This window comes from Desmodus rotundus, chromosome 12 (genome assembly GCF_022682495.2).
Source record: "Desmodus rotundus isolate HL8 chromosome 12, HLdesRot8A.1, whole genome shotgun sequence".
NCBI lineage: Eukaryota > Metazoa > Chordata > Mammalia > Chiroptera > Phyllostomidae > Desmodus > Desmodus rotundus.
In genome coordinates, this window is record NC_071398.1 from 8,274,311 (window position 1) to 8,287,236 (window position 12,926).

Genomic DNA, 12,926 nt, shown 5'->3' on the forward strand with positions numbered 1-12,926 from the left:
GGAGCTTGGGCAAAGGCCCTGAGGCAGGGAAGGCAGAAGAATGCCAGTCAGGGTCTGAAGGTCCGCTCACTCGTGGTGCTTGGGCTCTGTTCATAGGCAGTGGGGAGCCACTGAAGGTGTCTGAGGGAGGGCAGAGTGTGATCCAAGGCGTTCTTCAGCAGGTTTGGGGGAGGGTAGTGGGGGAGGGGGCAAAGTCCCCTCCAGAGACAGCAGGAAAGTTCCAGGTGCAGGGAGATGGGGTCTGAGCAGGGTGGGAACAGAGAGAGTGGAAAGAAGGGATCTGCTGCCAGGAGCCAGAGGAAAAATTCTGCTTCATCAGCATCATCATCGTAGCTGGTTGATCCCCATTGCACAGAAGGGCAAACCGAGGCACAGAGAGGCACAAAGTTGCACAGCTAGTAAGTGAGGGAGCCAAGATGGGAACCCAGCAGCTGATTGGCATGGGGTGGGGTGGGCGAGAGCCAGAGAGGTCAAAGCTCAGGAATGCAGTGAGGCTGACTCTGAGGGATGAAGACTGCATGTGCCACCTGGGACACGACAGGTGTGACATGGCCCCTGCCGCCCATTAAGTGCTAGATGGGGGGCAGGGAGGAGAGGATGGCCAGCAGGAGCTGGAGGCTTTATTGGAGGGGGCGGGGGGTCTAGGATTTCCCTGGTTTTGTTCCTTCCAGGCAGCTCTAGTTTGGGGCAGGAGATTCCTGGGGGCCGGGGGTGGGGGTCCCAGCACTTTGAATATGTTGGCATCCCCAGGCTCATGAAAGTGCTGGGGTGGCAGAAGTGGCCCGGCTCCTGACCCAGGTGCTGCCCGGGGCAGCAGACAGGGCCGGGCAGTCGGTGGGGTACCTTGCCCCCAGCCTGGGATTCTGCCCCAGCCTGGGAGGTTTGAGGGCAAGCCTGGCTGGGCCAGGGCCCTGGAAACCTCCCCCCACTCTTGTGTGTAGTTGGAAGGGCACCTGGGAGGGTGTGTCCCATGTCACCCTGCTGGGGCTGCAGTTGTTGGAAGTCCTATGTGACAGAGCCCCCGGCCGCATCGCTGAGTGACTTTGGGAGTCCACCCCACCTCATGGAGCCTCAGTTTCCTCTTCCATAAAATGGGAACAAGTCTTGCAGAGTAGGGGGAGGACTGAGAGGCTTGTAAGTGTGGCACGGACCTCAACCAAAGGCCTTGGGTGGGTCTGCCTGTGCCCCCAGGTCCTCCACAGAAGGCCTCCCACAATGCCTCCTGGGTGGACATGTGCGAGCTGAAACGGGATCTCCAGCTGCTCAGCCAGCTTCTGAAGTCTCCCGGGAAGAGTTCCAGGAGGCCGTCGGCCACCCACACTGGCCAGTGAGTGTGGATGTCAGTGAGGGGTGGGGTGGGGAGAGGCATCCCCCAAAAGAGCTGGGGACCTGACATGGGGGGGCCGGGGTGGGGGCCTCCCCTGGGGCTGGCACGCTCTTCTGGTCTTTCTGTCTCATCCTGGCTGGGTCGGGATATAGCCTGTCAACGCAGCCCCATAGCCACCCGAGTGGGTACACGTCACTGTCACTCCTGCTGTCCCAGGACAGCAAGCCCGAGCCCTCTCCCCAGCAGTAAAGGAGGAAGGATGGGCCCACTTTACAGCTCAGCAGACTGTGGCCCAGAGATGGTTAGGGCAGGCCCATGGCCACAGAGCGGGTCAGTCCAGGCAGAACTGGGCCCAGGAGAGCCCCCGCCCCCCTTTCCTGTTTGCAGGGGTGTTCCCGCCTCCTCTCTCCCTCCCACAGGTCATTCTCTGTGTCCCACACTGTTTTTCTCTCCTGCCCCCTCTCTTCTCTCCCGTGGCCCTCTTTCCTGTCTCGTCTCTCCATCATCCTCTTTCCGGTGTATCTGCCCCAGTCTCTTCTCACCTCTGGCTCCCCGCTCACAGCCTGGATCCCCTTCCCAGCAGCCGCCCACCCTCTCTTCCCCCCGCCAGGCAGCTGCAGAACCTGGAGTCGAAGCTGACCTCCCTGAGGTTCACAGGGGACACCATGTCCTTCAAGGAAGATCGGGTCAACGCCACCGTGTGGAAGCTCCAGCCCACAGCCGGCCTCCAGGACCTGCACATCCACTCCAGGCAGGAGGTCAGGGCTCAGATCAGGCAGGCCAGGGCAGGAAGCAGATGTGGAGGCTGTGAGCATGCCCCTCCCTGGCCTCCCAGGGCCAGATGTGTGCTGACCAGGAAGGAGCCAGGCCCAAAGAGTACCCTCAGTCCGTGGCTACCCTGCGGCACTGAGGACCCTTCCTGGCACAGTGATGGGGACAGAGGTGGGGGGACCTGCTCCCTACACTAGGGGCTCGTGTGACACACTCATGCGAACAGGCAACCAACCCCAAAATGCCTGTGCATGCACCCCAGTCTTGAGACTGCCTCTTGCATGGGCCTGGTGAGCTGGGGGCCACCTGCATCCCACCGCACCAGGAGGCTGTAGGCAGAGTTGGCGTCCGGAGCCCAGACGACAGGGTACCATATGGTTTTCCAGGCCTGTTTACCCCCAGGCCCTAGGCTCTAACCACATAGCTCCCCAGCTAATGCTGGTACCAAACGAATGAGGGGGTGAGAAGGGCTGTTGAGAGCCAGGCATGGCTTCCTGAAGGAGGTGTTCTTAGAGATGGCAGCATCCGGGAAGGTGTTGCGGGGGAGGGGGGGGGGCGGCTGGAGGCATCTCTGGCTGAGCCCTAATGGCACCCTGGTCTGCAGGAGGAGCAGAGTGAGATCCTAGAGTACTCGGTGCTGCTGCCCCGCGTGCTCTTCCAGAAGACCAAAGGCCGGAGGGAGGAGGCTGCAAAGAGACTTCTCCTGGTGGACTTCAGCAGCCAAGCCCTGTTCCAGGTATGGGGTGCCTACCCCTCCCCCGGGAAAGGCAGTGTCTATCTGATGGAAAGATGGAAGGAAGGCATGGAGCCCAGCCCCCTCCTGCAGGAGTCAGAGACTTCTGTGTAAAGTCAGGAAAGGGCTTAATGGTATTGTTCTCACTACAGTGTAAATGACTACATGTACAATAACTGTTTCTAGAGGGAGACCCAGCATCTCAGAGACAGGAGCCTAGAGAGACTGGGGGACTTCTGGGCCTTTCTTCTCAGCCCTGAGCCCCACCCCTCCTCTCTCCCCCCACCCTATATGTCCAGGACAAGAATTCTAGCCAAGTCTTGGGCGAGAAGGTCTTGGGTATTGTTGTACCAAAGACCAAAGTAGCCAACCTCTCGGAGCCCGTGGTGCTCACCTTCCAGCACCAGCCACAGCCGGTGAGTGTGAGCAAACCAACCAAGGAGACGACGGTCCCCTTATGGCCAGGCTTCCCCTTCCCTCCCTGTCTTCTGAATCACTGGACTTTAACAAAATGATAGAGTGGCCAACAGCCAGTGTGGTCCAAATGGGGTGGTGGCCTGACACCGACTTCCTCGGTCTGGTCCATGAGGGGGTGGCCTGTAATGGGATCCACTCTGCCTTCTTGTCCCTGCAGAAGAATGTGACTCTACAATGCGTATTCTGGGTGGAAGGCTCGGCATGTGAGTGTGGAGGGGTCCCTTTGTTGGGCAGGTATCTGGAGGAGAAAGGGTCCTGGAGGGTGGGGGACATGGGGTTAATCAGGGAGGGCTTCCTGGAGAAAGGCAGGCTTTGAAGAGGGAGTAATGGCGGACTAGGGAGCTGCCCAGTGGAGCAAAGGCTCAGCAGGGTGATACAGTCGTGCATTTGGGGGTACAGCAGGGTCCGGGGGCGGGGACTAGGCTTAACAGAGCCCCCTGCTGTTCCCTCCTCAGTGAGTAGCCCAGGGAGCTGGAGCAGCGCTGGGTGTGAGACCATCAGGAGAGAGACGCAGACGTCCTGCCTCTGCAACCACCTGACCTACTTTGCAGTTCTGATGGTGAGTGGTCCTCCCTTCCCGCAGCCACACCGCAGGCCGAGTCCTTGCTGGGTGCTGGCCCCTTCTCCGACAGCGCGTCCTCCCTTCCTCACAACAAGCCCCGCCCGAGGTGGCTCCTGATATTGTCCCATTTCACAGACAATGAGACTGAGGCTCAGAGAGGTTACGTGATTTATCCAAAGTCACACAGCTAGTAAGTAAAAGGGCTGGTCTCTGACCCTTGCTGTGTATTGCCCAGTTCTGGTGTGTGCTAACAAGGCAGGTTCCTGGCCCTAACCTGGAATTCTGACTCCTCAGGGCCAGGATGGGGCCAGGAGTGTGTTTCTAATGAGCCCTCCAGGTGGGCGTCAGTGCCCCCGAGACCTCAGAAGCTTTGAGTCCCAGGCTCATGTTTCCAGAATCTTGGGCCCAGCATCTGAGGGGCTGCAGTGGCCGTCAGCTCTTTCTGGGGCACTTCTGGGCACTTCCTCGCCCCACAGAAAACTTAGTCCTGTGTTGAATGTTGTGGAAAAATGATCAGTGCCAGGACAGAGGAGGGCTATCTGGTGAGGATTCTTGACCTGTGTGTGGGTCAGGCACCCACTCAAGGATGCGGTGAAAGCGACAGAGCCCTCCAGAGAAAGGCACTCATGGGCCACAGCCTGCTCAGTTCACGGAAGTGGTTCGCAGACTCCTGAGGCCCACCCAGGGACCATCGGTTTGCTCCCCATCTGGGGGACCCTGGGACCAGCCCTGACCTGTCTCATGGACCCAGGTCGCCTCCGTGGAGGTGGACGCCGTGCACAAGCACTACCTGACCCTCCTCTCCTATGTGGGCTGCGTCATCTCTGCCCTGGCCTGCGTCTTCGCCATCGCTGCCTACCTCTGCTCCAGGTAGGACCGGAGAGGGAGAGGTGGGCAGGGGGGAGGGGCCCCACCGCCATGGAGACCTGCCCTGGAGACACCTCACTGACCGGGATGTGCGTGTGGTTATGGGAGCCGTGGGAACTGGCCCCTGGGGACTGCATTTGCTCCTCAGATCCACGGTGTTTAGGTAACAGCATCTGCCAATTTTATTAACTGCCAACACTGCAAACTGGGAGAATTGATATAAAAATCTAGATTTCTGCCCTGGAGTAATCAGATGTTATACCACGAGGGGTACATCTAATATGATGATAATAATGATCCTAGTCAGCACATCAAGCTTCCCCCATGCCACGCACTGTTCTAAGTGCTTTCCATGCATAAACTTCGTTCATCCTCTCGAGGGCCCTATGCAAGAGTGCTCAGAGAGGGTGAGTGACTTGCCTGTGGTCTCACACAGCAAGGAAGTGACAGAGGCAGCCTGGAACACAGGCCGGTGGGCTCTAGGTCCCCAAGGCCTCAGTCACCCGAGCCGAGTGGCAGCCCCCTGCCCCTCCCCACTCTCTAGTGTCTGTTTTGAGGTCTGTTCCCTCACAGACATTTGAGTTTGACCTCTCCCCACCGTCATTTGGGTGTCTCTAGTAGGAAGGAGCCCCATGGGAAGCCTTGGGCGGGGTGACCAGCGTCACCCACCCTCAGACCAGCTCTGTGCGGGGTCTGGATTCTCGGTGCCAGGCTCAGCCTGAGTTGAGGGTCGCCTGTAGTCAGGGCCCTGGGCCCCTTTGGCAGGAGGGGAGACCCCCTTAGTTGTGTGGGACGTGGGAGGGTGCTCACTGCCTTGATGGGGAGGAGGGGTGGGTGGAGCCGTGGGTGTGCATGTACGCAAGTGGTCGGTCATGTGTGCCCACAGCTGTATGCTCGGTGAGGCTGGAGTCGCTGATGGGGAGGGACAGCTGGCAGGCTCAGTGGAGGGCTGAGCGCAGGGCCACATGCCCCCCAACACCTACCCATTGGTCACAGAAGTGCCCAAGGGCACAGGGACAGGAGCCCTTAGGGACTGAGCATCTCACCTGTGCCAGACACTCTGTATCCAAGTGACCCTCACCCCGACCCTGTACGGAGGGCCGTCCTCCCACTCCCCAGATGAGTAAACTGAGGGCGAGGGGCACGCAAGGCGGGGCAGGGCAGGCACGGGATTCCAGGACGGTGACACTGGGGCCGGAGTGTCCTGTTGTGCCCTGTGGGACAGGCAGTGGGTGGTGTGGACAGGGCATGGCTGGGGGTGGGGGTACGGGTGGGTAGGAAAGGCCTGCTGGGCCCTGGACCATGCAGAGTCCTGGGATGGGGATGGGGCTGGGGCCGGGATGTGCACACACAGACTTGCAAACCTGAAGACAGAAAGACTCCCACACTGATGTCACAGACTCACAGACACAGAGTTGTGCGGGCACAACAGGGGAGGCATGGATTCTCGAAGCCAGCAACAAATCCAAAGTCCCTCCCCTCCGACTTTGGGAACCTCTGGTCAATTGTAGTGGCTGATTTGTCTGTTTTTGCTGTCTGGCTAAAGCTGCTGTTAAATGCACACAGTGCCTGAGCCCGTGGGTGCTGGGCACATAGTAGGTGTGCAGGGACAAGTAGAGTGGGGACCGGCCTGGCTGCAGCCATAGGAGTGTGTGTGTGTGTGTGTGTGTGTGTGTGTGTGTGTGTGTGTAGCCTGGGAAGGCTGCCTGGAGGAGGAGGAGCAGGTACCCCCACCCCCTTCCTCCCCACACCAGTCACAGGATACCCCTTCCTCCTGGCCCCCCCACCCCCACACAGGAGGAAGACTCGGGATTACACCATCAAGGTGCACATGAACCTGCTGCTGGCTGTCTTCCTGCTGGACGTGAGCTTCCTGCTCAGCGAGCCGGTGGCGCTGATGGGCTCTGAGGCCGGCTGCCGGGCCAGCGCCATCTTCCTGCACTTCTCCCTGCTCGCCTGCCTCTCCTGGATGGGCCTGGAGGGCTACAACCTCTACCGCCTCGTGGTTGAGGTCTTCGGCACCTATGTCCCTGGCTACCTGCTCAAGCTGAGCGTTGTGGGCTGGGGTAAGTTGGTGGCGGCTGTGGGCGCAGGCACCCTGCTGTGCTTCCCCACCTTCCTCTCTCACTGCTCCCTTCCTCCTCCCCCATCCTCAGGGGGTCTTGACCTTGGCTGGGTCAAGGAAGATGAGGCCATGAGCCCTGTCCCCAACAAACAGCTGTTCTCCGCGTCACTCGCCCCTCTACCAGGGAAGTTTGTGGGCAGCGACCACGCACAGGTGCGCAGGTTGCGTGCTACTCAAAGGCTCTCAGTCCCTGGATGAGAGGGGCTGTACTCCGGTCTTCCCCTCACCTAACCCCCCAGGCTGCAGTGGCCCTGCCCATGGGTCCCCCTGAACCTCGGGCCACAGATTCTGTGTCTCTGGCATTTGTTCTTGGCCAGTGATGACCCAATTCACGTATGGCCCAGACCTCCCTTCCATCAGATTGGAGGCCTGGGGCACACACCACAAGCCTGTGGACATTGCGTGGGCCCACCAACCTCCACGCGTCTCTGACCCAGCGTGATGCTTCTCCTGGGTCCCTCACATGGCCTCTGTCATTTCACTCCTTTGACTTAACACGATATCTCTCCAGGGGGGCTCTCTGCCCCGAGCCAGGTGTCTGGTGGCAGGACAGCCCTTCAGGGAGCTCTCAGTCTCCACCGCATGGACAAGGTCAAGGCCCAGCGCAGACATCCCCTGGGGGCAGAGCTCTGGATCTCCCCTCTGTGCTGTCCCCCACCCCTCCAATGTTTGCTTCTCCCATTTTCCTTGTAACACCCAGCCCCTCAGCAGGGACCTGCAGGTCCTTTCTCCTAAGGGCACCCTGGAGGCTGAGTGGGCAGGGATGAGGTCAGGAGAGATAGGCTTCCTCTGTGGAAAACCCAAACCTGAGGGGGGAAGAGATGGGCCCAGCCTGGAGGACCCACCCCAGATGGACTGGGCAGGCTCTGGAGCACAGGCTGAGAGAAAGTCTCACCAGAAGTTGGGGTGGGGGGTAAGCCTCACAGGGCTGGAGAGGGAGCTTCACACTTTGCTGTCCCCAGGCTTCCCCCTCTTCCTGGTGACGTTGGTGGCCCTGGTGGACATGAACAACTATGGCTCCATCATCCTGTCTGTGCACAAGACCCCGGAGAGTGTCATCTACCCTTCCATGTGAGTGGCTGGGTGGTGGGGACAGGAATTTGGGGCTCAGGGTGCTTCGCCTTTGTACCATCGATATTATTACTTGCTTAGTATTTTCCTTTAAATTGTCTAGCATGGTAATTTAAATACATTTCTAAAAACTATCCTATCAACGACGAATAGGAAACAAGCGTTACTGTCAGAAACAGGGGCGATCATCAAAATAGACATGGTTGCCAGGCCTCTCCTTTGACTGCAGAGGAGGAGCACAGGGAACTGAGAAGGGGGCACTTGAGGTTGAAAGCAGTGCCCCCGTAGCTCCCTGAGCCAGCCCGCGTGCCCTGAGCCGCCTTTCTCTGAGCACGGCCCCCCGCCCCGGTCCGCAGGTGCTGGATCCGGGACTCCCTGGTCAGCCACATCACCAACCTGGGCCTCTTCAGCCTGGTGTTCCTGTTCAACACGGCCATGCTGGCCACCATGGTGGTGCAGATCCTGCGGCTGCGGCCACACGCCCAGAAGTGGCCCCATGTGCTGACCCTGCTGGGCCTCAGCCTGGTCCTCGGCCTGCCTTGGGCCTTGATCTTCTTCTCCTTCGCTTCCGGCACCTTCCAGCTTGTTGTCCTCTACTTCTTCAGCATCGTCACCTCCTTCCAAGGTAGGCATGGAGAAGACCCTACCCCTGCCTGGCCAGGCTGCCCGTACCTGGAGCACAGGGCAGGGGAGTAGATGACCCAGGCCACCAGGAGGCACCCCTACTCTGGCCCTCAGCTTTCCCATTCATAGGGTGGGGGCGTCCAGGCCATGGTCAATGGGTCTGTACTGAGCGCCACTCTGGGCTGGCCCCGTGCTCAGCCCTGGAGCTACCGCTGTGAACTGGTTAGGTGGTGGCCTCATCCATCCGTCCAGTAGGGGAGACTGTACCAAGCACCAGGCAGCCATCAAAGGGGGTCTTGCAGAGCAAGAAGTAGTGCTGATGGACAGGCTGGGCTGGGCGGGGGCCCTCTGGGGAGGGTGGCCAGGGTGACTTCTGTTTAGGAGACATTTGAAGACAATAGAAGGGTCCGGCCAGGGAGAGATCAAGGGCTCCATCACTCAAGTGTTCCTCAGGCCAGCAGACAGGGCTCATTAGCAATGCGGACCCTGCCCCACCCCAGACCCGCAGAGTCAGAATCCATATTGCAGCAGGTGCCCTGGGGACTGCGGGGCACACTGCAGGCCGGGGGAGCCTGTCTGGGGGAGGAGCACGCCCAGCAGCGGCAGACACAAGAGCCCTGAGGCCAGGACTGTTGTGTGTTGGAAGAACAGTGAGGCTGAGCAGGACCACATGGTAGTGGGTGGGGACAGAGCAGGTGGAGAAGGTGAGCAGGGAGGAGCAGAGCGTCTAACTTCAGGACAGAAGAGTCCCTTTCCACTGTACCTGCAGCCCCGCCCCACTGACCCCACATCTCACACACACATGTGCACATACATGCACACATGCACGCACACCTCTGTCCTTGGAAGGACTGGGGCAGGAAGACAGGGAAGGCGTGGCCAGGCCTAGGGCCACACAGGGGCTGTGAGGCTAGCCTTCCACACAGGATCCCCACAGAATGAGCGTCGGGGGTGGGAGGCCAGCCTTTCTTTCTCACCTGTGACATGAAGGGGGCTCTGGCAGGATTATAAACGATGCCCATCAGCCCACACACACATTTGCTGGGCTATCAATAAGTCATCGTGTGATTATTGGAGAGGAGCGGTGCTGAGTGAGGAAGCAGACAGGCTCTGGGGCCCGACCACTGCCTTTTGATTCCTGGCTCGGCCAAGTCCCCAAGTGCCCTGGGCCTCAGTTTCCTCATTTGTAACACACAATGGTGTTGAGGGGGCTTGGCCTTACAGGAATGTAAGACACCAAAGCGGGAGGGCACACGGGGAATCGCACAGGCCCAGCATGCCGCAGGTGTCCCCAGGTCGCCGTGGCAGCCTGTGCCCGAATGAGCTGAGTCAAGGTGATTCCAGGGGAGAGAAATCTGGGGAAGGGGTGCTGCTGCCAGCCTGCTGAGCTCCGTGTCCCTTGCTACCCACAGGCTTCCTCATCTTCCTCTGGTACTGGTCCATGCGGCTGCAGGCCCAAGGAGGGCCCTCCCCTCTGAGGAGCAGCTCAGACGGCACCAAGCTCCCCATCACCTCGGGCAGCACCTCGTCCAGCTGCATCTAGGCCAGCGGCCGCCCACCCAGTGTGAGGGAGCAGAGATACAGGCTCTCCTCACTGCTGCCTGTGGCCCCTGCCACTGGGCCTGGCTGCTGGCAGGTCAGCCGGAGACTTGAGAAGGAAGGCCCTGGGGCCTCAGAGGGCTGGAGCTGCTGCTCTGGTGGCTGGACTCCCAGGCTGGGCCTTCTGCGTTGGGCTGTGGACCGCTCGGCTCTCAGGCTCCGCTTACAAGGGGCTCTGGAGTGGTGGGACCATCTTCCTGACCACCCTAACTTGGGGCTGAAGGCCAGTCTTAACTTACCAGCACTGGGCTTGGCCCTGGGGGCTGGGGGCTGGGGGCTGGGCGCCTGCAGGCCCTGGAGTTTGGTCGTGGACCTTGGAGATCTGGCAGCATCCCTGGCCCTGCGCCCTCACCCGGGACAGAGATGTGCCACAGCTACTCTGGTTCTGGTGACCACCACGAGCGTGCTTTGCAGCCCCTGTCATTTTAATCCAAGGGGGCACCCAGGGCAAAAGGGGTTGGGGCCGAGCTTCAGACCCCTGGAGAAGGAGAGCCCCCCCAACCCCCAGCACACAGCAGCAGCTGCCCTACCTCTGAGCCCAGCTCCCCGCCTCCTCTCCCCTCCCCTTTCACAGCCTGGGGTCACCAATCCCAGTGGTGTATTTTGGGTCGTGGCCCCCAAGAGCCGCCTGGTGCCTGCTGTAAACCTTTACCTACTGCAAGGGGCTTTGCTGGCCCCTGACTCAGGCTTAGTATGTATGTTCTGGGCTAGGTCCCTTTGTTCATCTGGGGCTCTCTATAAGCTGTACCACCCTTGCTCACCACTGCCAAGCCCATACCTCGCAGGGGACCTCAGCCTCTCCCATAGGCCTCTGGTGGCAAGAACTGTGGAGAGTAGCAGACTGTTTTTTCCCCACCCCCGCACTCTGAAGACGGAGACATATATCCCCTGGCCTGGAGTGCATCACAGCTAATTCTGCTGAACACAGATGGCTGGGCCTGACGCACCCGCTGGGAAAATTCAGTCTAGTGTGTGAGGCATGCGCAAGACAGGACCTCCTGGAGCTGCGGCCATTGGGTTGGGGGAGCCATCCTCCTGGCTGGGAATCCAGGAAGACTTCCTGCAGGAAGCAGCGTTTGATCTGGACCTCAGCCTTAAAGATGGGGAGGATTTTCTTTTTAATTACTAATTCTTTTGTCTTTGGTATTAAAAACAAGTACATGTTCAATGTAGAGAATTTGGAAACTGTAGAAGAGTGTAAAGAAGAAAATAAAAATCAGCTGTTGTCGTCACTGAACCCATGTGACTATTTTGGAGCATTGCCTTCTGAGTTCTCTTCTCTGTATCTATGAAGGGTCGCTAATTAGGAAACATGAATGAGAGAAGAGGACCATGTGTGGAAAAATATATATACTGCTGGAAACTTTATCTGGACAAGGGGGAGAATAAAGGGCAACTTGGTGTCAGTGTTGGGGAGGCAGTGGGGAGCGGTGGGGTCTGCGGTCCGCTGGAAATGGTGCACCCACATTTTGGGAGCAGCTGCTACTCACCTGCAGCCAGTTCCTGCCTGCCTTGCAAGGGTAAGGGCCTGTGTAGCCAGACCGCCTACCTTTGATGAGAAACAAGAAATGTAGATTGTGCTGATGTAAAATCCCTTGATTTTAACACTGGGCCATCCAAAAAATTTTGCTGGCCCAAGAAATCACACTCGAGGGCCGAATTCAGCTCTTGGCTGGGCACGTGATGCATGTAACCAGTTTCCTGACCCGTGTGAGGTAGGTGGGCTGCGAGAACGAAGTGACCAAACTCTTCTCGCATCAGGGCCTTCAGCCTTGTTGGGTCAAATCTCCCCTCCCCAACCTGTGACACGGGCGAGGCAGACCACACACACTTCTGTCCGCCTTGAGTTATGCGAGCAGACGTGTTTGGTCCCCGCTATTTGTGTCCAGGTCTATAGGGCCAGCGCAGGTCCCCACGGCACACACTGGTGCTTTCACCCCCCCACCAGTCTCCTTCCTCCGCTCCTGGCTGCCCCCGGGAGCCAGGCCGGGGAGGAGGCTTGGACCTCTAGGGCTGGGGGAGATGGGTGCAAGGCCACCTTGGCAGCTAACGCAAACTGGCAGTGCCCCCCAATGGGTGTGAATGTGGGAGCTTTGGGGACCTGTACCCGGCCTTTATCCCAACCCCTCTTCCTCTCCTGCCTCTTCCACTGGGCTCTGCCTCCACCTCCTTCCAACTCCTGAGGACCGAGGGCAGCTAGTGGGATGACAGCCAGCTCCCCTCCCAGACCTCTTGGTCTCCCCAGAGGGCCTTCCTGCCCCCTCATTTGGCTAGAACTGAGAGGGGTGCCTGCCCCCACCCCAAGAGGGAAGGGAGTGACCCAGCCCCCACCCAGGGACACAGTACTCCCTTCAAACAAATTCAAAGAACTCTTGAGCATCTAGTTTCTGTTTTCAAGGCCGGCTCAGATAGTGGAGAGGAAGGTCCCGGGTTGCATCTCTTGTGACAGGCCCTGGATGCGCCATCTGACAGCTCTGTGGCTCTCCTTGACCTTGGTGGCTCTTATCATGCACTTTCCTGGGCTCCGGGACTTCGGACAACGGAGCCACTGTTCCCTCCAGGACATGACCAGGTTTGTGTCTGGAAATACCCCTTTGGGGTGGGGACCAGGTTGGAGCAGCCGGAGGGGTGAATGTGGGGTGGGGAGGAGGGTCTATGCAGAGGGTGGGAGGACCTGCCCCTGGAGACAGGCGCCCCTGGAGCCCCTCAGACAAGCCGGATGGGAGGTGGCTGACAGGGAAGCTACATTCTGTTTGTGCTGGGATTCAAG

At 59.3% G+C, this 12,926-nt stretch overlaps 2 protein-coding genes across 5 annotated transcripts in view; one reads left to right on the forward strand and one right to left on the reverse strand.

Moving 5' to 3' along the window:
* Positions 1-11,393, forward strand: part of ADGRG1 (adhesion G protein-coupled receptor G1) — a 37,938-nt gene extending 26,545 nt beyond the window's left edge. For all 4 annotated transcript variants that reach the window (XM_024551400.3, XM_024551401.4, XM_045188365.3 and 1 more), the window contains exons 4-14: positions 1,192-1,327; positions 1,938-2,085; positions 2,703-2,834; positions 3,131-3,247; positions 3,466-3,511; positions 3,764-3,867; positions 4,622-4,740; positions 6,535-6,803; positions 7,825-7,933; positions 8,290-8,558; positions 9,970-11,393. In XM_024551400.3, the coding sequence (XP_024407168.2) occupies positions 1,192-1,327; positions 1,938-2,085; positions 2,703-2,834; positions 3,131-3,247; positions 3,466-3,511; positions 3,764-3,867; positions 4,622-4,740; positions 6,535-6,803; positions 7,825-7,933; positions 8,290-8,558; positions 9,970-10,100 (1,580 nt within the window). In that variant the 3' untranslated portion in view covers positions 10,101-11,393. The remainder of the gene's footprint in view (positions 1-1,191; positions 1,328-1,937; positions 2,086-2,702; positions 2,835-3,130; positions 3,248-3,465; positions 3,512-3,763; positions 3,868-4,621; positions 4,741-6,534; positions 6,804-7,824; positions 7,934-8,289; positions 8,559-9,969) is intronic.
* CIAPIN1 (cytokine induced apoptosis inhibitor 1) overlaps positions 1-12,926 on the reverse strand; it is a 249,534-nt gene that overhangs the window by 155,557 nt on the left and 81,051 nt on the right. The window lies entirely within an intron of this gene.